General features: G+C 39.7%; 1 protein-coding gene across 1 annotated transcript in view; it reads right to left on the bottom strand.

Moving 5' to 3' along the window:
- pnpla3 (patatin-like phospholipase domain containing 3) overlaps window positions 1–10,447 on the bottom strand; it is a 52,631-nt gene extending 42,184 nt beyond the window's left edge. Inside the window, exons 1-2 of the mRNA XM_039761832.1 lie at window positions 10,024–10,447; window positions 2,030–2,262 (exon numbers count right to left, since the gene is read on the bottom strand). Coding sequence (XP_039617766.1) covers window positions 2,030–2,262; window positions 10,024–10,210 — 420 coding nt within the window. The 5' untranslated portion in view covers window positions 10,211–10,447. The remainder of the gene's footprint in view (window positions 1–2,029; window positions 2,263–10,023) is intronic.
- Window positions 10,448–26,192: the final 15,745 nt, after the last annotated feature.

Here is a 26,192-nt window from a genome sequence, read left to right as displayed (position 1 = left end):
AAACCTGTCCAAGAAACTTTGTTTTGTCCTCCCCTTTAGAATGTTTCTGAAATGAGTTAGGCAAGTGTCACTAAATAGCGCCGCTGCACGACCAGTTGTAACTTTTTCAGGGTGTTTCTTTTCTTTATAGTTGGAAACTTTTCCCCACATTGCCAACAGTTTATTTATCTCACTTGAAGAGATAACCTCCTCCGCAATACCAATCTCCTGCAGAACCTCTGTATGTTGCTGCGTCTGTAGTTCCATCAACTCCTCCGTTGTCAGTTTTTTGGAATGTGCAGCCACAAGATCTTTGATGGCCCGTATTTTGAATTTTGGCTCGTAACTCAAGGCAAAAAAAATAAAAATAAAAAAAAAAATCGACCTAGTGATGGCTCGTATCAAAAAACTCATACGTTGGTGCACTTGTATCTTAAGGTACCACTGTATTTGGCATTTTACAGATATTCGGTTTCAAAATAACTTAATGTTCACAATTTTACTTGCGTGCATGGTCCAATGCAATTTTTACCTGTATATCACCCACAGGCTATTGGATGCAGTATCACAACATCAAATATAACCCATACATTAAATACGATAGGCAACAGATATAAAAAATGCTCACACATTTATTTGCGTTAGTGTTTTCTGAGCAGCTTTATAACCAGAAGATAAAAAAGGGTGCTATGAGTGGTCCTATTCTCCTTGCCAGAATGGAGGATTGAGAAAAGGCTGTTCAAAGTCTTTAATAATGTTGTTAGCCTTTCTACGGCAGTATGGGTTTTATACAATATGCCCTGGTCCCACAGGGAGCTGTGCACTACTAATCTACCAAGCTAACTTCACCACCCTCCCAAGTGCTTTGCAATAGGTATCTTTAAATTTTAGCGATAATGAAATGGAAGATACTATGCAGCAGATAAATGAAGCACACTGATTCTTAATGCAGTAGTACCAAACACAGACATAACAAAAAACTACAATTCTTAAAGCTGAAGTCGGGTTTAATTAATATAAACTATAAAACTATTCAGGAATAGGAAATAACTCTTTCCCAAACCCCCACCCAGATACTTTGCCAAACTACACTATTGGCATGTAGACAGAATTTGTCTGGATATCCTATTATTTCTCAGTATCAACTGGTTTAGCAAAACTGTGACAAACTCCAACACCACATGGCTTTGTCAAGCCTGGTTATAACCAAGGCAAGGGTGGAGACTTCACGTACTGTTAAAATGCCAAAAATTGAATTTCACAATAGAAATCTCTAACGTAAATAACTTTCTGTATTTTATATGTGTATTTCATTCTGGCTTCTTGTCAGGTTGGTTACTGCTTTACACCTGATCTTGCTTAGAAAGACTCAGACCTTTGGGACAGTGATCAAGATCAAGTGGAGTCGAAAATGAATGGGCAGACTTTTCAGAGATAGTTTTCTACTACAAGGTTGCATTCAGAGTATGTGCAATTTAAAAATGTGCTCCCTGCCAAAAGTTCCCTTACTCATATATAGCTAGTTAACAATCAAAAGTCTGCCATGGTAATCATTATTGCTGCTTGTCATTGCACTGTCAGGTGAACTACTGTACCTGTCATAATCACTTTACCAAAATGAATTTTACCTAGGAGTTTAGTGTTACTAAATTGTTACAGGGAGCAGACCAACCTCTTGCTGCTATACAATAAAACCACCATCATATGATAGGTTTCCTACTATCATTTACACAATTCTAAATACTTAAATACTGAACTATGATCCATTATTGACTTACTCACCTTCTGCCCACTTTAATTTTGTTTTTACCTGTGTAACACTTATGTCACAGACCTACACTTGGTGCAGATATAAATACACAATAATGAAGCCATCAACCTTGTAGAACAAAAGCCATGTTATACTGCTCTTCAAGTTATTGGTTGGCATAGCACTATACTGTATAAAAGTATAACACAAATAAGCCTCAAATTAGTAGATTGTAACCACTGTGTCTCTGCATGGACCAAATAAGTCATAACCGTTCTAAATGATATTCTTATCACACACCTGAATAAGTTCCTCTTTGGAGTTGAATTCTGACACAAGTACATTCTCACCATCAGATACTCTTGTCAGAGAGATGCAGAGACGTCCCGTAGCCAACACATGAGCATCATCAGGCAGATTGCGGTATAGACCATTCCGCAGAATTTTGACCAAATTAAATGTAGGATGAAGAGGGCCAAGGTTCCTTTTCCTTGCTTCTTTAGCAACTTCCATTACATCAGCACAGCACTCGCCTAGAGAATGGCAAAAAAATTAAATGGAATGTAGTAAATTATACATCAATCTTATACATCATCAACTCAATGATCTGTCACTAAAAACCCAGGTCTAAAAGAAACTGAAATTTACACACAAACCTTTCTCTTGGAAACATACAAATCAGAAATCATTCCAAATATCAAATGCAAAGTCTTTAGCTTAATGTATTGATTTTATGATTTCTGAACAGAGCTATAACTCAATGAATAAATTACCCAAGTAGCAGTAGGCAGTAGGACTTTAGTGACCTTCAAATCTCAACTTGATGTTATTTTGGAGAAGTTAGGTAGACAGGATTTGTTCTTGTCAGAATTAGTTTAGTTTAGTATTATAAATTATAGTAAAATATTTTGATCTGAATGGTAGAGGTAGCAAGATTCTTAAAAATTTCCCTATTTCATGTTACATGTACTTTGAACTGGCTGATTTTAGCCAGTTAACACCAAAAAAAAAAATACACATTTAAAAATACAATTGCTAAAATATACAGTCCCTTTCAATGGTATTCAGGTGGAATATCCACTCATTTAATTTACAAATCTTATTTTTTTGGTAAAGTGAGAAATGTAGGCCTATGTAACTGTGTGTGATATATATAGGGAGGTGGAATCTTTATTTACAGTAACAACAGTAAACAAAATATATAACAAATTCACAGAAAACCACGGATACTTGATTATAACTTTTTTTTTTTTTTTTTTTTTTAAAAAGTTCATTGTAACCAGTGGACGCACATACAATCCAAACACATTTCCTTTAAGTGGCACCATAAAAGTGCTGATAGTGTTGCTGTTTCACATATGGGCTAAGCTCCCAGCCAGATGATTGCTTGTTAAGTGCATTCATTCTTCCCATTTGGGTTTTCTCTAAGTACATCAAAATTATGAATGACGAGAGGAGGAAAGTAAAGAGAGTGGAACTGAGGTTAGGAACTTTGAATGTTGGCAGTATGACTGGTAAGGGGAGAGAGTTAGCAGATATGATGTAGAGAAGGAAGGTTGATATATTGTGCATGCAAGAGACTAAATGGAAGGGGAGTAAGGCCAGGTGGATCGAAAGTGGATTCAAATTGTTCTATCATGGTGTGGATGGGAGGAAAAATGGAGTAGGAGTTATTCTGAAGGAACAGTATGTCAAGAGTGTTTTGGAGGTGAAAAGAGTGTCAGGCAGAGTAATGATTATGAAGCTGGAAATTGGAGGTATGATGAGGAGTGTTGTTACTGCATATGCACTGCAAGTTGGGTGTGCAATGGGTGAGAAAGAAGATTTTTGGAGTGAGTTGGATGAAGTGATGAACAGTGTACCCAAGGGAAAGAAAGTGGCAATTTGAGCAGATTTCAATGGGCATGTTGGGGAAGGGAACAGTGGAAACGAGGAGGTGATGGGTAGGTATGGTGTCAAGGAGAGGAATGAAGAAGGTCAAAGAATAGTGGATTTTGCCACATGGCTGTGGTGAATATGTATTTTAAGAAGAGGGAGGAACACAGGGTTACGTACAAGAATGGAGGAAGATGCACACAGGTAGATTACATCCTATGCAGAAGAGTTGATCTGTAGGAGATTGAAGACTGCAAAGTGGTGGTAGGGGAAAGTGTAGTTAAGCAGCATAGGATGGTGGTCTTCCTCAAGAAGAGGAAGATAAAGTAAGGGCAGAGCCTAGGATCAAATGGTGGAAGTTGAAAAAGGACGACTGCAAGGTTGAGTTTAGGGAGGATGTAAGACAGGCACTGGGTGGCAGTGAAGAGTTACCAGACAGCTGGGAAACTACAGCAGATGTAGTAAGGGTGACAGCAAGAAGGGTGCTTGGCTTGACATCTGGAAAGAGGAAGGAGGAAAAGGAAACCTGGTGGTGGAATGAGGAAATACAGGAGAGTATACAGAGGAAGAGAATGAGAAAAAGAATAAGTGGGATAGTCAGAGATGCAGAAAGTAGATAAGAGTACAAGGCGCAAGGTAAAGAGAAAGGTGGCGAAAGCTAAATAAAAGGCGTATGATGAGTTGTATGAGAGGTTGGACACTAAGGAGGGAGAAATGGACCTGTACCAATTGGCTTGACAGAGGGACAGAGCTGGGAAAGATGTGCAGCAGGTTAAGGTGATAAAGGATAAAGATGGAAACATACTCACAAGCGAGGAGAGTATGTTGCAGCAAGATGGAAAGAGAACTTTGAGAGGCTGATGAATGAAGAGAACGAGAGAAGAGGTTGGATGATGTGGAGATAGTGAATCAGGAAGTGCAACGGATTAGCAAGGAGGGAGTAAGGACAGTTATGAAGAGGATGAAAAATGGAAAGGCCATTGGTCCACATGACATACCTATGGAAACATGGAGGTGTTTGGGAGAGATGGCAATGGAGTTTTTAACCAGACTGTTTAATGGAATCTTGGAAAGTGAGAGGATGCCTGACTAGTAAAGAAGAAGTGTACTGGTGCTGATATTTAAGAATAAGGGGGAGGTGCAGGATTGCAGCAACTACAGGAGAATAAAATTGATGAGCCACAGCATGAAGTTATGGGAAAGAGTAGTGGAAGCTAGGTTAAGAAGTAAGGTGATTAGTGAACAGCAGTATGGTTTCATGCCAAGAAAGAGCACCACAGATGCGATGTTTGCTCTGAGGATGTTGATGGAGAAGTTTAGAGAAGGCCAGAAGGAGTTGCTTTGCATCCTTGTGGACCTGGAGAAAGCATATGACAGGGTGCCTCGAGAGGAGCTGTAGTATTGTATGAGGAAGTCGGGAGTGGCAGAGAACTATGTAAGAGTTGTACAGGATATGTACGAGGGACGTGCGACGGTGGCGAAGTCTGCGGTAGGAGCGATGGATGCATTCAACGTGGAGGTGAGATTACATCAGGAATCAGCTCTGAGCCCTTTCTTATTTGCAATGGTGATGGACAGGTTGAAAGACGAGATTAGACAGGAGTCCCCGTGGACTATGTTTGCTAATGACATTGTGATCTGTAGCGATAGTAGGGAGCAGGTTGAGGAGACCCTGGACAGTTGGAGATATGCCTTAGAGAGGAGAGGAATGAAGGTCAGTAGGAACAAGATAGAATACATGTGTATAAATGAGAGGGAGGTTAGTGGTATGGTAAGGATGCAAGGAGTAGAGTTGGCGAAGGTTGATCAGTTTAAATACTTGGGATCAACAGTACAAAGTAATGGGGATTGTGGAGGACAGGTGAAGAAAAGAGTGCTAGCAGGGTGGAATGGGTGGAGAAGAGTGTCCGGAGTAATTTGTGACAGACGGGTATCAGCAAGAGTGAAAGGGAAGGTCTACAGGACGGTAGTGAGACCAGCTATGTTATATGGGTTGGAGACGGTGGCAGTGACCAGAAAGCAGGAAACAGAGCTGGAGGTGGAAGAGTTAAAGATGCTAAGATTTACACTGGGTGTGACGAGGATGGATAGGATTAGAAATGAGTACATTAGAGGGTCAGCTCAAGTTGAACAGTTGGGAGACAAAGTCGGAGAGGCGAGATTGTATTGGTTTGGACAGATGCTGGGTATATTGGGAGAAGGATGCTAAGGACAGAGCTGCCAGGGAAGAGGAAAAGAGGAAGGCCTAAGCGAAGATTTATGGATGTGGTGAGAGAGGACATGCAGGTGATGGGTGTAACAGAACAAGATGCAGAGAACAGAAAGATATGGAAGAAGATGATCCGCTGTGGCAACCCCTAACAGGACCAGCCGAAAGAAAAAGAGGACACCAAAATTCTGAATGTTAGGTTGACTGACAAATCTACATTGGTCCAGTGTGGTTTTATGCTTGATTGTGCCTTACAGTGGATTGGAATCACTAGTTATTCCTTTTTACCTTGACCAAGTTGGTTTCAGCCTCTTAAGTAAGATACAAAATCGAGTTTGTTTTTTTGTTTTGTAACTAAAAAAAGGAATGAATAGTATTTTATATACTAGCACTCACTGTGAGAAAAAAACATGAAAGAATTTGAAGAAGAAAAAAGAAAGGAACTACCACAAATAAAGACCAAAGAAGAGGTAAGTATAATACTAACTTTAAGACAATTGAAGACTGGATGACAACATTTAATTTTACAAAGTTCTGACTACCAGAAAATCCAGGTTCTGAAGCATAATTCCAGCTGACAGGCCAAGACTTAGAGCTCTGCATATAAAATGTAATCTGAACTAATTGCCTCTCTTGTTCAAGTGTCAGTTTACTTCTGCTTTAATTTCAAGAATGAAATTCTGTAAAGCTTGAAAAGAAGAAGGAGAGAAAAAAAAAAAGGACAGCACCACTGCCTGTCCTATAGTAAGGTCAATAACCTACAGTAACCCCAGGCTTCAGCTCATTATCATCACAGTGTGCACAGAAATCAGCTCACACAGCCATCCAATCAAGCAAAGCTCAGGGGAAAAAGTGCTGAACAACTAAAGGAGGAGTAGGAGGAGCCCTTGCACTGGAGACCGCCCAGCAAAAACAGAAATCAATTGTTTCACCTTCAAAAGGGACACAGACATTTCTTTTTAAAATTAACTGATCAGTGGAAAAAATAGATCATTCATTGTATAAATCAGGAAATGTGGAAAGAATAGCTGCCAGTGAATTTACAAAAGGCGCTTAATTTATAAAATTAAAGAAATATTTTTATATGGTACTACTAACATACACACACATTTTCCTTCAGGCACCCCAATCTTCTGCCAAGACCCCCAAAGACATGTAAATTGGGGTAATTGGCAATTCTAAATTGGCAGACTCTGGGGGCCCTGCCAACACCTGGTGTCCAGCCCACCCCCCAGATCTGGAAGTGGCTTAAGGAGGTCTGAAAATGTTGGAATATTTTTGTATTAGCTGAAGCACCACCATATGAAGTGATTAACTCAGGGTCACAAAATTGTGGATTACAGTCTGGCCAACAATACTGGATCAGTACAACTAAAATTCAATGAAAAGCAATGTATATACTAGATCCAATAAACATTTAGAAATACACTTGCTTAATTATATAATACCATACTGAAATTATAGTGCAGACTGAATAAAAGTCAGTAGACATACTAACATATATATAAAAAAAAAACTGCAAACAAATGCACATGGCCAGATTTCTTTCTAACACTATATCAATGCAGCAATAATCTTATGCTCTCCTTTGCTCCGATTTCACTGGTACAATGTGGAAGCACAGAACGCCCTTTACTGGCTTGGTGTCAAACAGCTGTTGCACACAATAAAGCTGCACTTATCAGCTGATTTTTGTTTATGCTTTAGCCAATCAGTCAATGAGGAAATCACGGTCATACTTTGGACAAAGTGTCCAGCTTTCTAGGAAATGCAAATTCAGCTAATAGAGGCAAGAGGCATCACAGCATGACTTCTGATTTACTACTGTAAAATCCAGACTGCAGTAACTTGTATTGCTATTCTTAGCGAACAGTTTTAGCTCTTATAACAAGAGAGTATAGCTCTTGCTTCATTTTCTGAACACTAAACCAACCTTGGATGGAGTGCAAGTCTATTGCAAGACCTAATTCCTAACAGAATTTAGAATATGACCTGTTAACAAGGTCTTCAGATTGTTGGATTAAAAAAGCATATGCTGTCAAAAAAAGACTGAAGCTCTAGAAATTTTTTTTAGAAATTCTAGTGTACAGGACGAATGATTTTGATAAGTATGCATTTCCTCCCATTCAACTCCAAGCAAAACAGTTTGTCAAAAAGTGGTACAAAAATGTGCACATTCCTTGAAAACATCCCCCCTAAATATTTCTGTTAAAAAGACATAAAATGTTACAAATCCTACAGAAAGCTTTTGAAAATACTTTGTACATTTTTACAAGTACCCTTTATTTGATAGCCAAGATCATGACTAATGCCATTGGACAGTAGTCAAAACTGGACTTTCTACATGTAGTTTACTTAACCCAGTACACTTTTTTTTGCAGATTTCCTCTCTATATTATGATGGAGGATTTATATTAGTTTTAAATCCATCCATATTCTGAAGTTCTTTGCCCCAATGTTAGGGTCTAGAGCTTAGCTCCTGGGTGGATTACACATTGGTTTTAGTACCTAGCCCTGTAACATCTAGAGGAAAGCAATACTAACAATTGTTAGAAACACAGTTATTTGCAGGCCATTCACGACACATTTACACACATTAGGCCAATTTATAGACAATAACTTTAACAAATATTCAAATACAATGTGAATTCAATACACATGTTAGTGTGTCCCCTGAGGTTTTGCCCCAAAACCAAAATTTATTTAAATGTACAATGTCAATGAAATAGCTAGGTAAAAATATTTCTGAACACTAAACACTGATCCTGAAGATTAATATTTATACAGCCTCTTCCTCTCAATTCTTGTTTTAAAAGAAATGACTATTGAATCCAACTCTGTGACCTCAGCAAAGTTAAAGCCACTCTACTCCAAAGTGGATTGAGCTTGCTATTCTTATTTGATGCCAGGCCAACTTATGTATATAGCTTTAGCAGGTTAATTGGTAATTCTACATTTGCACTATATGAACAAGTGTGGGTGTGTGGGCAAATAAAACCTACAATACCCTGGCACCACACATTAGGCTGAATATGGAATTGTGGCTTGTACTACAGGAAAAGGCTCCAGTTCCACTTGGACCCTGACTGGATAAAGCAGGTTCATAAAACAGATTCTTTTGTCAGATGCAATTTAAAAATTATGGCTATCTGAGCAAAAACTTAAAAAAAAATAAGTACAGAAAACTTCTAGTGCTCTAAAAACCTGACTATCTTGGTTATAATGTGAATTAAAATTAGATTATTATTTTGACAATGAGATCACTTCAAAGTGCCATTTAACGTTGTTAATGTGCAGTAAATATTCCATTTATGTATAAAAATGCTGCACGATTTACTTAATTATGTTTAATGCATTGGAGCTGTATAAGCATGCTAGGCCTATAGCTTGTGAAAGGTGCTGTGCAAAAATAAGCTGTGGGGCAAAGCATTCTGTTAAAAGTAGTTGATTAGACATGCCACAATTAAAATACGTGAATAAAAAACACTGCATTAAAATGTATAAAAGTGGTTACGGATGTCAGTACTGGAAAAGCTGGGTTGCCAGGCAACAAAAGTTGATGTCTAATGACGTGGCTCTCTAATACATATTAAAACTGGAACTAGCAGTTCAATTTTCGCAAGAGAGGCAGTGCCATCACATTTCTGGGGCTAGGGTGGACATGCGTTCTTGTAGTACTGTGTGCCAAAACCAGGGTTTTAAATGGTATATGGACAGCAAATAGTTGCCAGTCCCCGGACAGATGAAAATGGTTATATCACTGTTACCTGGATTTTTTTTTTGTATTAGATAGATCTAAACTTTGTAATTCTGACATATAAAACGAACTAATCGAAAGCTTCTGAAGGTGCAACGGGCAAAGTAGTTTCCAACTACTTTGTCTTATCTACTCTTTCTTTTTATAAACTCTTTCTGTAAAGCTACATAATTTTTGCATTTTTAACCTGCATGGCACTTGATCTTGGTCCAGTAAGATGAGTTATTATAAGACACACTTACACGCATCTCCAATAATTGTTGAATGTTGAAGCTTGTAAACAGAAAATGATAAATGATCTAAACTTACCAGCTTGTGTTTTCTAGTTTCACTATATATCGTGCACTTCCAGCGGTCGATGACAAATCTACAAGAGTCGCGCAGAGAGCTGTCCTCCCCCTGTACCCATCAACGTGACCAGCGCTTGACAAAGGATGTGAACTGGGCACTTACCTAGGCAGGCTTTGCAAACCAAGGCGGCGGCAGTCAAGGCTCCTGCAGATGCCCCGTAGATCTTGTTGACATCTTTAATCAGGTACGGCGCCTGCTCCTGCAAACAGCTGGCAACGCCGATGTGATACACGCCTAGGAATCCGCAACCGGCGAAAGAGATATTCCAGCCACCCTCCAGCTCGAACATGCCTGTCTCCTTTGAGTATAAAGCTCGTCCAAAGCAAATTAAAAAAAAAAAAAATCAGAAAAGAAAAATTAAACCTTAGTACAAATACGCCATAATGTTCTGCTCCCCAGCCACAACTAATGAAATATAAAATTAATAAACATAGAGAAAATCTGTGCAAGCGAAAGACGCCAGGGAACTTGGTTTAAATAGTAACACACCGAAGCTGCTTCCGTCTGGAACAGCTCGGGCCGGATGAACCAATGGCAAGCGAGGAAAGGCATCGACCCACTGCACGCCTGTTGAATATTCAAGTAAGAGACGCGGCATACGTTTAGGGAACGTGATATAAGCCCGTCCCCATTTAAGCCACGCCTTCATTTGCGAGACGGGGTGTAACTTGCGAGACAGCTTAGTGGGTAGTGCTGATTTACGTTAGTTTATATTTAGTATTTTCCACATTCGCTCACGTTTAAAAACATACTTGTGGTATTTTAAGTTCCAAATGTAATTTTAAATATTAATGCATATGTAAAGCAGATTAATGTGGGATTTGCCCCAAGACAGTATACATTTAGGACACGATATGCCGTTTAGGATACTTGGATTACATTTTCTTTTAGAGGTACACTAGATGTTTTTATTTTTTTAATTTTCACAAGTGTTGTGCTGCGTATTTCTGTGGGGCTCACAACCTATCTTTTATGTCACTTGATAAGTACATCTGTTTGATGCGTGGTCTATTTCTTTTTTTGAGTATAATCTTTTTTATAGGCTTGATTAATTTACATATAATTAGTTTTACTTGCAGAAGCAGCAGAGTTTTTGATTTTACTCACTGGCTGCTTTCTAATATGAATACTGGACTATCATGGGATACTTTAGCACATTTATCAACCGTAATATTTCAGCATTTTTATCATCTTATCTTATCCTAACTGAATGACAACTCAGATGCTTTCTTCCCATGACAGAGGCATTTAATTGAATGAACCTTCCTTTTGTAAACTTCTCTATCAGAAATAATTCAACAAATTAGATGTCCAAACCAGCAGAACTCATTAAAGTAACATGATATTCCCTAAAACCAGTTATACTGTATGATTTACTTAACATGAATACTTGTGAAAACACTTTGAAAGAAGGCGGTAAATGTGTAAAGCTGATTTAAATCCACTTCCTGTCTCCTTAATACTTCTTCCCTTCTGCCTTGTTTCCTGCATAGTAGTAAATACATTTATTTTCCACTACCCTAACAAATCCACAATTTCCCCTGCCCTAACTTTGATGGATCCTTAATCCCAAATACAATCCCTAATACAGTACTTTACTGCCTGCCTCTTTACCCACTGTGGATCCTGGCGCACATTGCATATAGTGAGTGTTGTAGCACTTCTACTATTCATATACTCATCAGGCATGGTTTATTGTTTGGCATCAAAATGTATGCCTTTGCAGACATTACCCACAATTTCCAGTGGTGGGCATAGGCTTTGACTAAATGGTCTAACTGTAAGGAAGTAGCTTTTTTTTTTTTTTTTTTTGCTCTTTATTTCACCTTATACAATTTCTTGTATTAGGAATTTGTTAGTTTTCACATGGAGCGGCACGGTGGCGCAGTGGTAGCGCTGCTGCCTCGCAGTTAGGAGACCTGGGTTCGCTTGCCGGGTCCTCCCTGCGTGGAGTTTGCATGTTCTCCCCGTGTCTGTGTGGGTTTCCTCCCACAATCCAAAGACATGCAGGTTGGGTGGATTGGCGATTCTAAATTGGCTCTAGTGTGTGTTTGTGTGTGTCCTGCGGTGGGTTGGCACCCTGCCCAGGATTGGTTCCTGCCTTGTGCCCTGTGTTGGCTGGGATTGGCTCCAGCAGACCCCCGTGACCCTGTGTTTGGATTCAGCGGGTTAGAAAATGGATGGATAGTTTTCACATACGCCTTGGGGTCAGAGTACAGGGTGAGCCATTGTTCAGCATCCCTGGAGCAATTCCAGGTTAAGGGCTTTGCTCAAGTGCCCAGCAGAGTAGGATCTTCTTTGGCAGTAACAGAGATTTAAACCAGCAACATTCCCTATACCGCCATAGATCCTTTGCCTCAGAGTAACCACTCTATCGTTAAGCAGTGGGGCAAGCTTTTTTCAACTTCCTTTTTAGTTGCCTTTTACATCACATTGGGGTTACATGCACATGGCTGGTTTTCTATAGTGTTTTTTTCCTGTAACTGAGATGTTCTGGTTTTCAAGCACCCTCTATCATTTGCGAAAACCAAGGAGCACACAGATGAGGATGTGGTAGCAGGATTTACTGGCAGAGCTGAATCAATGATCGAGCATTTCTGCAGGAAATTCTGTGATAATCGCCTAGGTTTTGATGGAGAACAGTATCTTTGGAATCCTTTACCAACAATTACAGCATAACATACCAGCCTATGGCAGAAGTCATTTCTTTTAAAATGAAAAGGTTAAGAGAAAAGTTAAAGATTAATGAGAAAAATAGGAAAGATTGAATGTTATGATATCGTTATGTGGTTAGTAGAAAAAAGGGAGAGGTAATTGAGAGAGCATGAAGAATGGCATGTTGCAGGTAGAAGGTCAAGTGAGAAACAGAAAGCTCAGGTGTATGGGCAGGGGCATTTAGGCAGAAGAGTTGCATGAGGAGGATGTAGAGGATAGGCAAAGATGGTGGAGACAGACTTAGCTGACGCTCTACCAAAAGCACAGTGACAAGGAAGAAGAAAAACTATATAAAGCTGATTAATTGATTGCACAATGGACAGCAATGATGCAGAAAGCACTATAGCATTAAAATGGGTAGACAACAGTTTGATTTCCTTTTACAGTTCATGATCATGCTATCAAGTTCACTGGTAATTGTACAGTATATCAGAATGAATATGTGCTGTGATGTGTTAAAACTGATATAGCTAGTGGCTAGCGTCCTTTAAAACACACTGTCCGGCAGCAAAAAGGAAAGAAAATTGCATTTCATAAAAACGACATGTTGGTGGTGTTTGATAAGATGAGTCAGTATTTTACAGTGAAAATGTTCCTGATTGTGAATGAGCTTATTGTTACAGCTGTCACCTTTCAAAACACACATAGTTCCTGGCAGCAAAAGTTTTTTAATATGATATTTAATATTTAAAGCAGGTTGATGATTTCAACTCATCCCTCAAATTGCCTCCATTTTCACAAATGGCCGGTTCTGTTTTGTCCTAAACACTTCTCTCTATTATATGTAAAGTACTTAGTAAACTTTATCTTAGTAAACTCCTACCATTCTGGGGTATCATGGGTCTTCACATTTTCTTAATCACCCCCAGGGTTAAACCTAGTAATGATCTGGATAGAACATCAATTTGGCCCTTGGACTAGGCCAGTGGCATTTCTAAGTCAAGCTTTTCTTGATGTTCACGCACTCCTTAAATAGTCAGCAGTCAATATACAACAAAATTTTCCTAATGACATTAGTGTCATCAAAATTAGATTAGGGAAGTTCTTGTTTGTATTAACAGTCCCTGGTAATGCCAATTGAGGCATTTCTTGTGTGATTTTGGTGTATACTAGAAATAAATTTTTGTTATTGTTGAAATAATTACCAAAGGCCACCAAGCTAAGTAAAGACATTGAGGACTGTAAATACTACTTTTAGTTACAAAATGGTGGCTCTAATGTATCATTTGATGCCACTTTTAAAGCAGGTTTTAGGAAATATCATGTTACTTTCTTGAGTTCTGTAGCAGAATCTTTTGGACATCTAATTTAATGAATTCTTCCTCACAGAGACATGATAACATTGAAGTGTACAACAGAATAATTCACTAAAGTAAAAGTCAGCTGTCAGGGAAGAAAACCTCCGAGTTGTCATTGAGGTTGGAAACCTGAAAACTTAAAAGATGCTGAAACATTAGGGTTGCTAATTGGGCCAAGCTATACAATGTACTCCTTGAATGAACTTTACACCTAGAATGCAGATATTGTGGTGGAATGGCTTGGATCAAATACCTTTGAACCTCATACTTATACTTGGTCCAGTTTACTCTATGGTCACAACCCCACCTCCAAATGTGTACAACCTATATGCATTACACAGAATTGGTCCAGAAGTCCATAGCCAAGACTAAATCTGTTTTTAACCTCTTGGACTACTTGATAATTGTTTCTGTCCAGAACAGTGATGTAAAATTTGCTATGTCACCAGATCAGGATGCATGTTGTCTCAGTTGTACTGTTTGTGTTTTTCACAGACAGGATATCAATGGGCAGCTCAGGTTTACAACACACAAAGTTCATTTTAATAAGTTGGGCATGGCATCTCTGTTGTATGTGCCTGATGTTATCTTTCTTTTCAGGAGTTGTCCAGAAGAGAGATGGCACATGTGTATGTGGGAACGCGATTCTCTTTCAAAACACAGTGGGCAGGTGAGGGAAGTACATATTGTTCCCCATTGAGAATACTGGACTTTACCATGTTTTTCAATGTATGTCATTATATATACCAATGACCAAGAGAATCATGCTGCAAAAATGAGGTATTTCCACAGCTGTGAACAAACACGCAATCAAGGATTGATGCTAAGAAATGGAAAAATGCCAGATGAGTTATTTTAGACTTATGAGACTGGAATGAGACACAAACTGACTACTGTTTTAGAGAGTCAACCGTCACATATTTATATATGACTGGGAATGCTTGCAGATTCTCCAGGAGAAACAGTTATGATTGTGTGGAAGGGAAAGTTTGGTCTTACATATATTAGACAAAACTTAGTAGAAGTGAATCTTTAATTGATCTGCTTTATATTGCCTTTTGAGATGGCATTTATTATGACAGCAACATTCTTAAAGCTGTGGCAAGTGGCTGAGGGTGTTACCCAGCCAGAATGCCCAGGAGGACCAGTGGAGGGCTTACGCCTCCACCAGACCACGAGGAGGTGACCGCTCTGGTGGCTTTGGGTACCACGGGAACAGAGCTTAGAAGCTCAAACCTATAGGGGCCCATGGTCACCGCCAGGGGGCGCCCCAATGCCTGAGGAGCCCTGGAAGAAGACCAGGGAAACCTGGAGTGCTTCCGGATGTGCAGCTGGTACTTCTGCCACACTTGGGAGTGCCGGTGGAAGCTAATCGGGAGGCACCTGGAGCACGTCCGGTTGTGTATAAAAGGGGCCATGGCTTGAGTCGGGAGCGGAGAAAGATGGAGCTCGTGAGGAGAGGACAGGAGGCAGCCTGAAGAAGGATAAGGCATTGTTGAGGCCTGGACTTTGGGGAATATTTGGGGTTGTGTGTGCACTTGTATATAGAATATTGTAAATAAACATGTGTTGTGGTGCTTAACACGATGTCTGCCTGTCTGTGTCCGGGCCAGGTTCCACAAAGCATATGTATCAATGAATATTTACACATTTATAATCTACCTTATCCCTGGCAGGGTTGTGGATCCAACATAACAGGCACATAATAGAATATAATGCTAGAATCAATACAAGTTAAGTATAATCTGAAGTTAATTTTTTGTCACATGTACAGAGTATAGATAGATAGATAGATAGATAGATAGATAGATAGATAGATAGATAGATAGATAGATAGATAGATACTTTATTAATCCCAAGGGGAAATTCACATACTCCAGCAGCATACTGATAAAAAAAACAATATTAAATTAAAGAGTGATAAAAATGCAGGTAAAACAGACAATAACTTTGTATAATAATGTTAACATTTACCCCCACGGGTGGAATTGAAGAGTCACATAGTATGGGGGAGGAACAATATCCTCAGTCTGTCAGTGGAGAAGGACAGTGACAGCAGTCTGTCGCTGAAGCTGCTCCTCTGTCTGGAGATGATCCTGTTCAGTGGATGCAGTGGATTCTCCATGATTGACAGGAGCCTGCTCAGTGCCCGTCGCTCTGCCATGATGTCAAACTGTCCAGCTCTATGCCTACAATAGAACCTGCCTTCCTTACCAGTTTGTCCAGACGCGAGACATCCTTCTTCTTTATTCTGCCTCTCCAGCTCACCACCGCGTAGAAGAGGGCACTCGCCACAACCATCTGATAGAACATCTGCAGCATCTTATTGCAGATGTTGAAGTACGGCAGTCTTCTAAGGAAGTATAGTCGGCTTTGTCCTCTCTTGCACAGAGCATCAGTATTGGCAGTCTAGTCCAATTTATCATCCAGCTGCACTCCCAGGTGTTTATAGGTCTGTACCCTCTGCACACAGTCACCTCTGATGTTCACGGGGTCCATGAGGGGCCTGGGCCTCCTAGACCTCCTAAAATCCACCACCAGCTCCTTGGTTTTGCTGGTGTTCAGGTGTAAGTGTATGCAGCCAACAAGCCCCAAGGTGAGTGATATTACACAAGATAAAGGGTTGATTGTGTGTACTAATGCCTCTCTCTTTTAACAGAACGAAAGACAAATAATCATAACATCCACTTACCTATAATACTTCCGGTTTCCCAAAATGGCCACTACACTATAATCCTGTCTCCTAATACCATCGATGACGTCACTTCTGGCTACTACCAATTACGTCACTTCCGGCCCTCCGTGATGACATCACTTCCGGCTACTATGGATGATCTCAATCCAGTTCTGCCCTGATGACATCACGTTTGTCTGTCTGCTTTGGTGTCATTTCCTGTGTTAAATCATTTCCTGCCACCATTTTACGTATATAAACCTCAAGTAATGACTACAGTTTTATCAAATGCTTTGGTTTTTTGATCGACTTTTCCATCATTTTTCATTTAGTCCGACGGACGTTATATGGGGTAATTTCCTAACTCTTCTTGGAGTTTCAGAGTGGTTTCATTATATTACAGCATGTTCTGCCCATTCTCAGGTTTTTAGCCACAGGAGCTTTTCAATGTGAACTTGCTGACGCTCCGGTATTTCACAAACGTCATTGAGTCGTGCCGTGCCAGCTGTATAGGATGGTATTATCCACTTATCATCCAGATAGATAAGATTTCCTTACACATTGGTTGAACTGGCAAATGTAAAAGTGAAATTCGCAGCAACGTCTGGTTTTCCAAATGTAATCAGAGCAGTCAGTTGCATGCACATTGCTATTGCAATGACACTGGACAAGTTACTGTACATCAGCCAGGGATGAATAACCAAAAAGAATGAAATGGCATTGCATAATATATAACAGGAGATCCTATAAAAACGGCAGCTGAGCATGGTTACAGGTGCTTTTTCTAACAAGTGCTACAAAAGGAAAGCACTCCTTTTAAGAATAGCAAGTCACCTCAGAGAATTAATCTGTTGTGGTGCTCATTGCCATTGCTACACTATAAAGGCACCTTCAGATAATGAATTTGCTTATGTAAATAGAAAGCATTTCCACTCCATTAATGTGCTGCTCTATAGACCACAGATAGTGTGTTGCAGTGTGCAAGCATGTACACAAAGAGATACGCTATGATGAACCTGACCCCAAACCACCAAATGATTAGCCAAGTCAGACAGCATTACATATTGTTTGAATGTAATTAGTAGAATGTTAAAATGGGTAATCAGATGCAGCATTTATTTTTAAACAATTCATTAATTTGTGGTTAATATCACATAGTGCAATCCTTATATTCCTTAGTTCATTGGCCACATCTCTTACAGCATCCACTATTGCATTTTGTGACTCCAGAACAGCGTCCATCAGCACACAACCAGATGGCCGCTTTCTGAGGAAGAGGTGTGTGTGCAACCAGTGCTCAGCACAGCAGCATCATCACTGCCTGACCATCGCCTGGGGGTCAGCTTTTGTAATATTATCTAAAAATAGAATAAACAGAGACAAGCCTTTTCACGTCAACTATGATATATGACCACTTCCTTTTTCTTTCGGGCACTGTGCAACCTTATGAACTTCAACTTTCAAGTGTCTTCACCACGCTTTTGTTGCTTTTACCACTAGGTAAGCCAGCAAATAAAACGTTTTTCCTTGCCTCCACTTTGCATTCACTGAAATTCTTCTTTTTCTCATATGCCTTTTCCATTGGTTTTTAACCAAACATTGAATGGATGGTGATTCGGTGTGGGGCTGTAGGCGCATGCATGTTCATTAAATTTCACGTTCATTGGGATTTGTAAAGGATTTGTAAAGGGGAAGTGCATGAAACTTTGCATACGCCCAGATTTACGCATGTAGATTTTTTTCTGCATACGCCCATTTCCACTTTTGTCCATACGCAATTTTTTACTGTGAATTATACGCACATATATTATATTATATATAATATATAATATATATATATTATATATATTGCACAGAGAATATATATACATATATTATATATAATATATATATATATATATATATATATAGTGAACTTGAACCCGGACACAGACAGACGGACATCATTAGTTAACCCAACACACATGTTTATTTACAATTATTTACAGTTTGTGCACTCCCCAGTGCCTCTTGCACCATTTCCCCAATGTCCAGGCCTTACAGTCCTTTGTGCCTTTCTCCTGGCCACCTCCAGTCCTCTCTCCAGCTCCGTCTCTCTCTTCCACCCGACTTCCGCTCTCGACTCAAGGGAGGCGGCCCCTTAAATAGGAACCCGGATGGGCTCCAGCTGCTTCCCGGCACTCCTCCGCAGACACGCCCCAGTGTGGCGGAAGTGCCGGCTGCGCACTCGGAAGCCCTCCGGGTGTCCCTTGTCTTCTTCCCCCCAGCACTTCCTGTGGCGGAAGTGCTGGGCTACAGGGTTGTTCAGGCACCAGGGCGCCGCCTGGCAGTGGCCAAGGGTCCCTACAGGGCTGAGCTTCCAAGCCCTCTACCCGTGGCCCCCAACGTAACCAGGGCGGTCACCCCCTTGCGGTCTGGAGGAGGTACAAGCCCTCCTCCGGTCCTCCTGGGCATCCCGGCCGGGATGCCACAATATATATTTTATATACTGCACAATGAAAAGAAAAAAAAATTAGGGACACAGTTAAAAAAAAGGTTGAAATGTAGACTTTAATCTCGAAATTTTCACTTTAATCTCATAGTTTATTTTGTCATTAAAGTAGAACATCATAAACGTCATCTTAAAATCGATATTTAATTTACCAGAGTTTCTCAAATCCCATCATAACTAAAGTAGCATGTGTACCCCGACCCAGTCATTAATCATTTTGTGCTTCTTAAATGGGTTTTCTCTTTTGTAAATAGGACCGTGCAGGCACTGATTGCCACACAGAATACTGCACATCACATTAATGATATTAGGCTCTCTGAACATTTTAGAATAGTAAGATGTATACTTGATATTATTAAAGCTTGTATTAAACATGTCGGGGCACGGTGGCACAGTGGTAGTGATGAGCTGGCACCCCATTCAGGTATTGTTCTTGCCTCCCCATCCAGGGATTGTTCCCACCTCCCGCAAGATGGTTGCTGGGACATGTGCAACCCTGAAGGAATAATTTAATGCAGCAGTACTGTCTCTGTCAAACATACAGTACCAACCCCAATTCCTTTCCTTCCATTTACCTTCTCCACGTAACAAATCGCCACACAATGAGCTCTGTAATAAATGTAAAGCCAGCTGTAAGCTTAGAATGCTGATTCTTCAAAACTTTTATGAAACATTGAAAAATCTTCATTATACATGTTTAATTATTCCATCCATACAGCCCCAGCTAACTTCAAGTGCTAGGCAGAAACAAGTTCAAATAGACGAGGCAAGGAGAAGTTCGAATAGACAAGGCATTGCTGAGTGGAACCCTTGCAGATGCTGGTGGCTTTCTTAAGGCAGCATGTGTTATAAATCTCCTCCAGGGCTGGAAGCTGTATCCTGATAATCCTCTGCACTCTCGACGCAACCCACCACAGAGTTTTCCAATCAACTACTGTACAGCTATGATTCCACACATACATTCAATGGGTTAAATATTCTGAGTGGTACAGCTATGATATTTGGTTCATTCCATGCACCATTATATTGTTACAAAACGATTACAATCAAGTGAATTAAATTTGTAAAAGATAATGCAGTTAATTTCAATATATTTGATAAATCCTGTGTGACTGATGCAAATCTGAAAAAAAAGGAGACTACACAGAAACAGTAGCACTGCTTTGGCGCTGGGTGCCACCAGTTTGCAAACCGAGAAGAAATATGCATATGCCAAGTTTTGTTTTTATACATCGTGATGGAAACGTGGAAACAGGTGTGAGCATATATACATGAGGCCCCAAGACAAGCTTCAGAACAGGGTGAACACTTGGAAAATGCAGTTTAATCTAGAAAAGTGCTACACACATGGGCAAAAGGGTTATCGATTATAAATACAAGATGGGAGACACTGTCATAAAAGAATCAACTTCTGAAAATGATTTAGGGGTTTATGTTGACACAACATTTTCATCATCTAGGCAAGGTAGAGAAACTACTATAAAAGCAAATTAAATGTAAGGTTATATCATTAAAACTGTTGAAAATAAATCAATCTACGTTCAGACTATGTAAAACACTAGTAAGACCAAATCTAGAGTACTGTGTGTACTACAAAAAAGACATAACAGCACTTAATGCTGTGCAGAGGAGAGCAGCCAAGTGCATCCCATGACTTAAGAACACGTTGTACTCTGACAGTCGGGAAGAATTAAGCCTATTCAGTCTCAAGCAGAGGAAACTTTGTAAGGACCTAATATGGGTTTTCAAAATTCTGAAATGCATGGGTAAAGCAGATCCAGCTAAATTCTTTCAACTTAACCTTCATTAACATACTTGAGGATATTAGTGAAAATTAATCAGTGAAGCCAGGAAGCAAAGAGTTATTGGGACAGATTAGCTATTAGCTAAACATGTAAGCCTGATGGACTGAATGATTTCCTCTCATTTGTCACAATACTTTTGCTCTATAAGGACAGAGCTGAGAATACATGGTTCCAATTTTGATTCTTCACCCAGGCTTGTTAATGTAACACCAAGCAAGATACCCAAGCTGTGTTTGTTCTGATTCAAGATCTTAACTTTATATTAAATCAGGCACCAAATCCTAAGTTCTTGCAGTTTGGTCCAACTGCTGACTCTTAAGTTGCCTCAGTATGTATGAAACACACAGTAATTAGGTGATTTGGAACAGATCAGCTATACTAACCTTTTTATCTCATAGTTATCATGAATTATTTTGGCATTTGAAATCCACCCACAGAAATAGGACCTCGGAGAAAATTGGCAGAGGAAAAGAATGAATCACTGGGACAAGTAGCAGGCCAAAAGAGCGAAGTGAGGTAGACTTCACTGCAATATTTGATCATGCTATGACACGACTAATTTTATATCAGGAAGATCACAAAGTTCATGTACTGTGATCTCATCAGCTGTTCAATGTTCAGTCATGCAATGAGGCAGGGGAAAGCCTTTTAAGGCTTTAATCACATAGAGACATGTTTCATGTAGCGACTCTTATTCACATGGGAAGTTGAGAAAGTGATTTCTCCCACCACATCTTGTCCTCCTTGAGTAGTGCTTGAGTCTGGAAGTATTACTGAAAACCAACAGCGGTCTGAGGCTGACAAAAGAAGATATTAGCAGCTGAAAAGCAGCCTGTGTTTTTCTCTCTATTATAATAAAAAAAATTCTTGGGATGAGACAAAACTTTTTAGTCTGAGACGAGACGTGACTTTTTCAGAGAGACACTTATTGCAAATTTTGTATTAGCGCAAACAGAAATTATTACTCAGTGAAATAACGGCATAGTGAAAAGAGATTGAATATATTGTTTAGATTTAAACTATAAGTCAGAGACTTGTGGACTGTCTAATTCATGTTGCCATCTGGGAAAAATAATAATAATAATACAGTTTATTTATACACGGCGCCTTTCTAAGAACTCAAGGACACCGAACAAACAATAAATAAAAAAAAACACATTATAAACAACTTAAAACATCAGAAAATACATCAGGCCAAACAAAGCCACTGTAATCATAGAGAAAAATCCATTTTAAACCGATGGGTTTTAAGTTTACATTTGAAGTAAAGTAGTGTTTCTTCCCAATGAAGAGTAGTATCCACGAGAATTAAATATTTGTTGTTTGGTGAAAGTGAAATCCACATACGTGATTGGCAAAGACACAAAGTGACTGATGCATAGCATAGGCTGAGTGGGTTGGCGAGCAAAGCGAGCAGGGGGCAAAGCCCCCTAATTTAATTAAAGAACCAGAGTTTCTGATGAGAAAGACTACTGACAAACTTAATAAATGGTTTGAAAATGTTTAAACTGAGAGAAGGAGAAACAAGGGAACAGAAAAAAATGTCTTCCTAGACCTTTTCTTTTATTAATTTAAATTCTACTGTTTGCAATTAAACTTACCAAATGCTTAACTAGTAGTGGTTTGATCTTTAGGGACCACAGTACCAGAACAGTACACTAATGAAAAGGCACAAAATAGACTTTTCTAAAAAAAGAAGCTCTTGTAAAACCAAATATATTTCCAAGCCAAATACTGTCTATGGAGGCAGCATGGTGGCACAGTGGTAGTACCGCCACCTCTCAGTAAGGAGACCAGGGTTCATGTCCCTGCCTGGAGTTTGCATATTCTCCTTGTTTCTGCATGGGTTTCTTATACTGTAGGTGCTCGAGTTTCCTCCTACTGTCCAAACACATACAGGTTAGGTGAATTGGTGATGCTAAATTAGCCCTAATGTGCGCTTGGTGTCTGTGCGTTTAACCTGTGATGGGCTGGCGCACAGACCAGGATTTGTTCTTGCCTTGCACTCTATGCTTTCTGGGATAGCTCCAGCAGCCACTGCAAACCTGGTTTAGATTAACTGGATTAGAAAACGCTACGACTTCGGATGGTTTTGCAAGTGGAGGTAGTGAACCCAGAAGGGATAAAGAACAAGACCCTCAGGCATAAAGGAGGATCTGGCATTGGCTGTGAGGTATTCATGTCAGAATAAATATAAAATAAGTAGACATTGATAAGAAGCAAAGGAATTATATATTGGTTCAGAAAGTGGCTGCACATGGAGTTAAACTCCAATGGTTGTTTGTACAAGCTGCTATGTAGTATGTCAAAGTTACACAGATGACAAAGTGGGTTGTGTGTCATGTTTCACTGAGTATTCTGTGAGTTGTTGTCATGAACCACTTTTATTTTAATTTTTTTCTGAGAAAATGATTTTCCTTGTAATAGTGTTGTTTATAGTCATGAAGCTTTTTGTTTAAGTATTTCATTTGTATAAGATACTTTATGAAAGTTATTGTTTATTTTTCTGTTTTATTTAAAGATACCCAACGCAATCTTTTTTTTTATTCTAACATTGTTGCTTCGGTACCTTGTTGCTAGGAAGTAACCAGAGTCGCGTTCTTGTAAAGGTCGCACCCCCATGTCAATTCCACAATGACACAAATAACATCTGGGGGAAACTTTCACCATCCAAATTTGTGTATAATTGAGTTTAATTTTTGTTTTTGATCCTGCTTTGTTTTCTTTCTCGAATTATGATTTTGCCTTTCCCTTGTCTTCCTACTTCGATTCTTGCATGCCTTTTGACTTCTCTTCCCAGTTAGCCACCTGTTAACCTGTCTGCTCCTTTTTTCCCCCCAACACAAGAACAGTGCTGTACAGAGAGTGCAGAAGGCCTACTGTTGTCTCCTTGGAGATGAAGAGAATGTAACTTAGGGAAGAGCACTGGCATTACTTAGGTATACCTTAGAGATGGCATCCAAGTGTGGTTAGGGGTTGCCCTGCTGGGACTGGCACTAAGATTGTACCACAGGTGCCATAATCTCCTGTATATCACTGTGCAATTAATCTGATCCTCACACGCTGCAGAGACTATTGGGTCCATATCTTGATACCCATTGTTTTAGCCATTCTGCACCATTACCTGTATTGCTTCCAAGGAATAAGTGGGACCATGGACCTCAGGTGTTATGATTAGCCAATTTTATATATTTTTTGTGGCTTTTCTTGGGTATTTTGCAGTTTTCTTGGCAAAAACTGTGGGATTTTGGAACTCAGATAATTTAATTCTAGTTTTAATTTGCACTATTTTGCTTTATGAAAAAGTATACGCTTTTATTGTCTTATCGTAATGCCATTTTGCATATTGATCGGAATTATTATTGTGAGATGTTAATGTTAGTGGTTGCTATGGTTTCCATCCCAGAATGCTCTGGGAGTGCACAGCATGTGTCATCATAGCACGACCCTAAAAAAGTCATAGTTGCTGAGTGCTTATTTGTGCTTGGATTCATTTAACATTTTGGTGCGCTATTAAGTTACTGATCTCTTTAATGGCGTCCTGTCTAGTTTCTGATTTACGACTTCAATTTTTGTTTTACATCTCTAGCTTAGTGAATAATTAATTGACTTTGCCTCATTACCTGATTCTATATTTAAAATTCTGTGTTCACAGAACATCAGACTGCACAACCCTGGCATCAAACCAGATGTACTCTGTGACCGTGAGCACAGTCAATGCAGTCAATGTCATTATTGGAGTTTGACCTCTGCAAATCCCCTGGCTGTGATTCAAAGATTTTCTTAACAATGTACAAAAGGTGTCACATCTACAAGGTGAGACACAAAAATAACCGGATTGGTAAAAAAATTATTTATTGATGAATTACAGCATTCTAAACATTGCCACCTTCTATATGCTCCTCCTCCCAATCTCTGCACTGCTTCATACATATCTTCCATTAATTGAAACAGTGCTGGAAGTCTTTTTCCTTGAGGGTCTTCAACAGGCTTGCTGTTTTTGTACAAAAATGTGTTCTTCCAGGTCACTTTTGATTTTCTGGAACAAGTAAAAATCACAGGGAACTAAATCGGGTGCATTGGGAGGATGATCAAAGACAGGAATGTTTTTGTCAGTCAAAAACTGCTTTACGGAAAAAGAGAAAATTTGTGAGAAATTTGATGTTGATTTGCTGTTCGATCTTTTCACCTGACATTATCGCAGCAACTTGTGTAGCGATTTTTGTGCAAATACTGACTGGGCTATTCACAGGATAAACCTACGTGGTCGGCGGTTTGAGGGGTCGTATAGGAGAGGTCTTAGTTCTATGATTCACATCTGGCCGACCTCCAGACAGTTTTCCAGGAAAGCCCCAAGCCCAGTCTTGGGTATTTTTGTGTCTCACCTTGTATGTGGAAAGTGTACAACATTGTGGTATGGTGATCTTTCTGATGACCCAACAGGTCTACCATGCCTCCAAGACCTTCTTGAAAGATCCAACTTTGTGCCTTCTTCTTCATTCCATTTTCACGGTCTTAAAACCATCATGTGGCATCACATGTCACACTGAATACCTGACTTCATGAAAACCAATGACTTATCCCCAGATAAACTCACTTAATTATTCTAGCCCAGCCACAGTGGATTCACAAACCAGTGTGTTTCTTTGTGCCAGTCCCAAGTCCGGATAAATGGGGAGGGCTACGTCAGGAAGGTCATCCGGTGTAAGATTTTGCCAAATCAATATGTGGACAACAATACAACTTTCCATACTGGATCGGTTGAGCCCTGGGTTAACAACGACCGCCATCATTACTATTAGCCAACAGGGTGCTGGCGGCAATTGGGCTACTGTTGGGCAAAGAAGGAGAAGAAGAGTGGGGAGAGGAGGAAAGTAAAGAGAGTGGAACTGAGGGTAGAAGCTTTGAATGCTGGCAGTATGACTGGTAAGGGGAGAGAGTTAGCAGATATGATGGAGAGAAGGAAAGTTGATATATTGGGCGTGCAAGAGAATAAAATGGAAGGGGAGTAAGGCCAGGTGGATCAGAGGTGAATTCAAACTGTTCTATCAAAGTTTGGATGAGAGGAGAAATGGGGTAGGGGTTGTTCTGAAGGAACAGTATGTCAAGAGTGTTTTGGAGGTGAAAAGAGTGTCTGACAGAGTAATGATTATGAAGCTGTAAATTGGAGATGTGATGAATGTTGTTAGTGCATATGCCCCAAAAGTTGGGTGTGCGATAGATGAGACAGAAGATTTTTGGAGTGAGTTGGATGAAGGGATGAACAGTGTACCCAAGGGACAGAAAGT

Source organism: Polypterus senegalus, chromosome 8 (genome assembly GCF_016835505.1).
Source record: "Polypterus senegalus isolate Bchr_013 chromosome 8, ASM1683550v1, whole genome shotgun sequence".
NCBI lineage: Eukaryota > Metazoa > Chordata > Cladistia > Polypteriformes > Polypteridae > Polypterus > Polypterus senegalus.
Note: the sequence above shows the minus strand (reverse complement) of the source record. Positions and strands in the feature narration are given on the sequence as shown.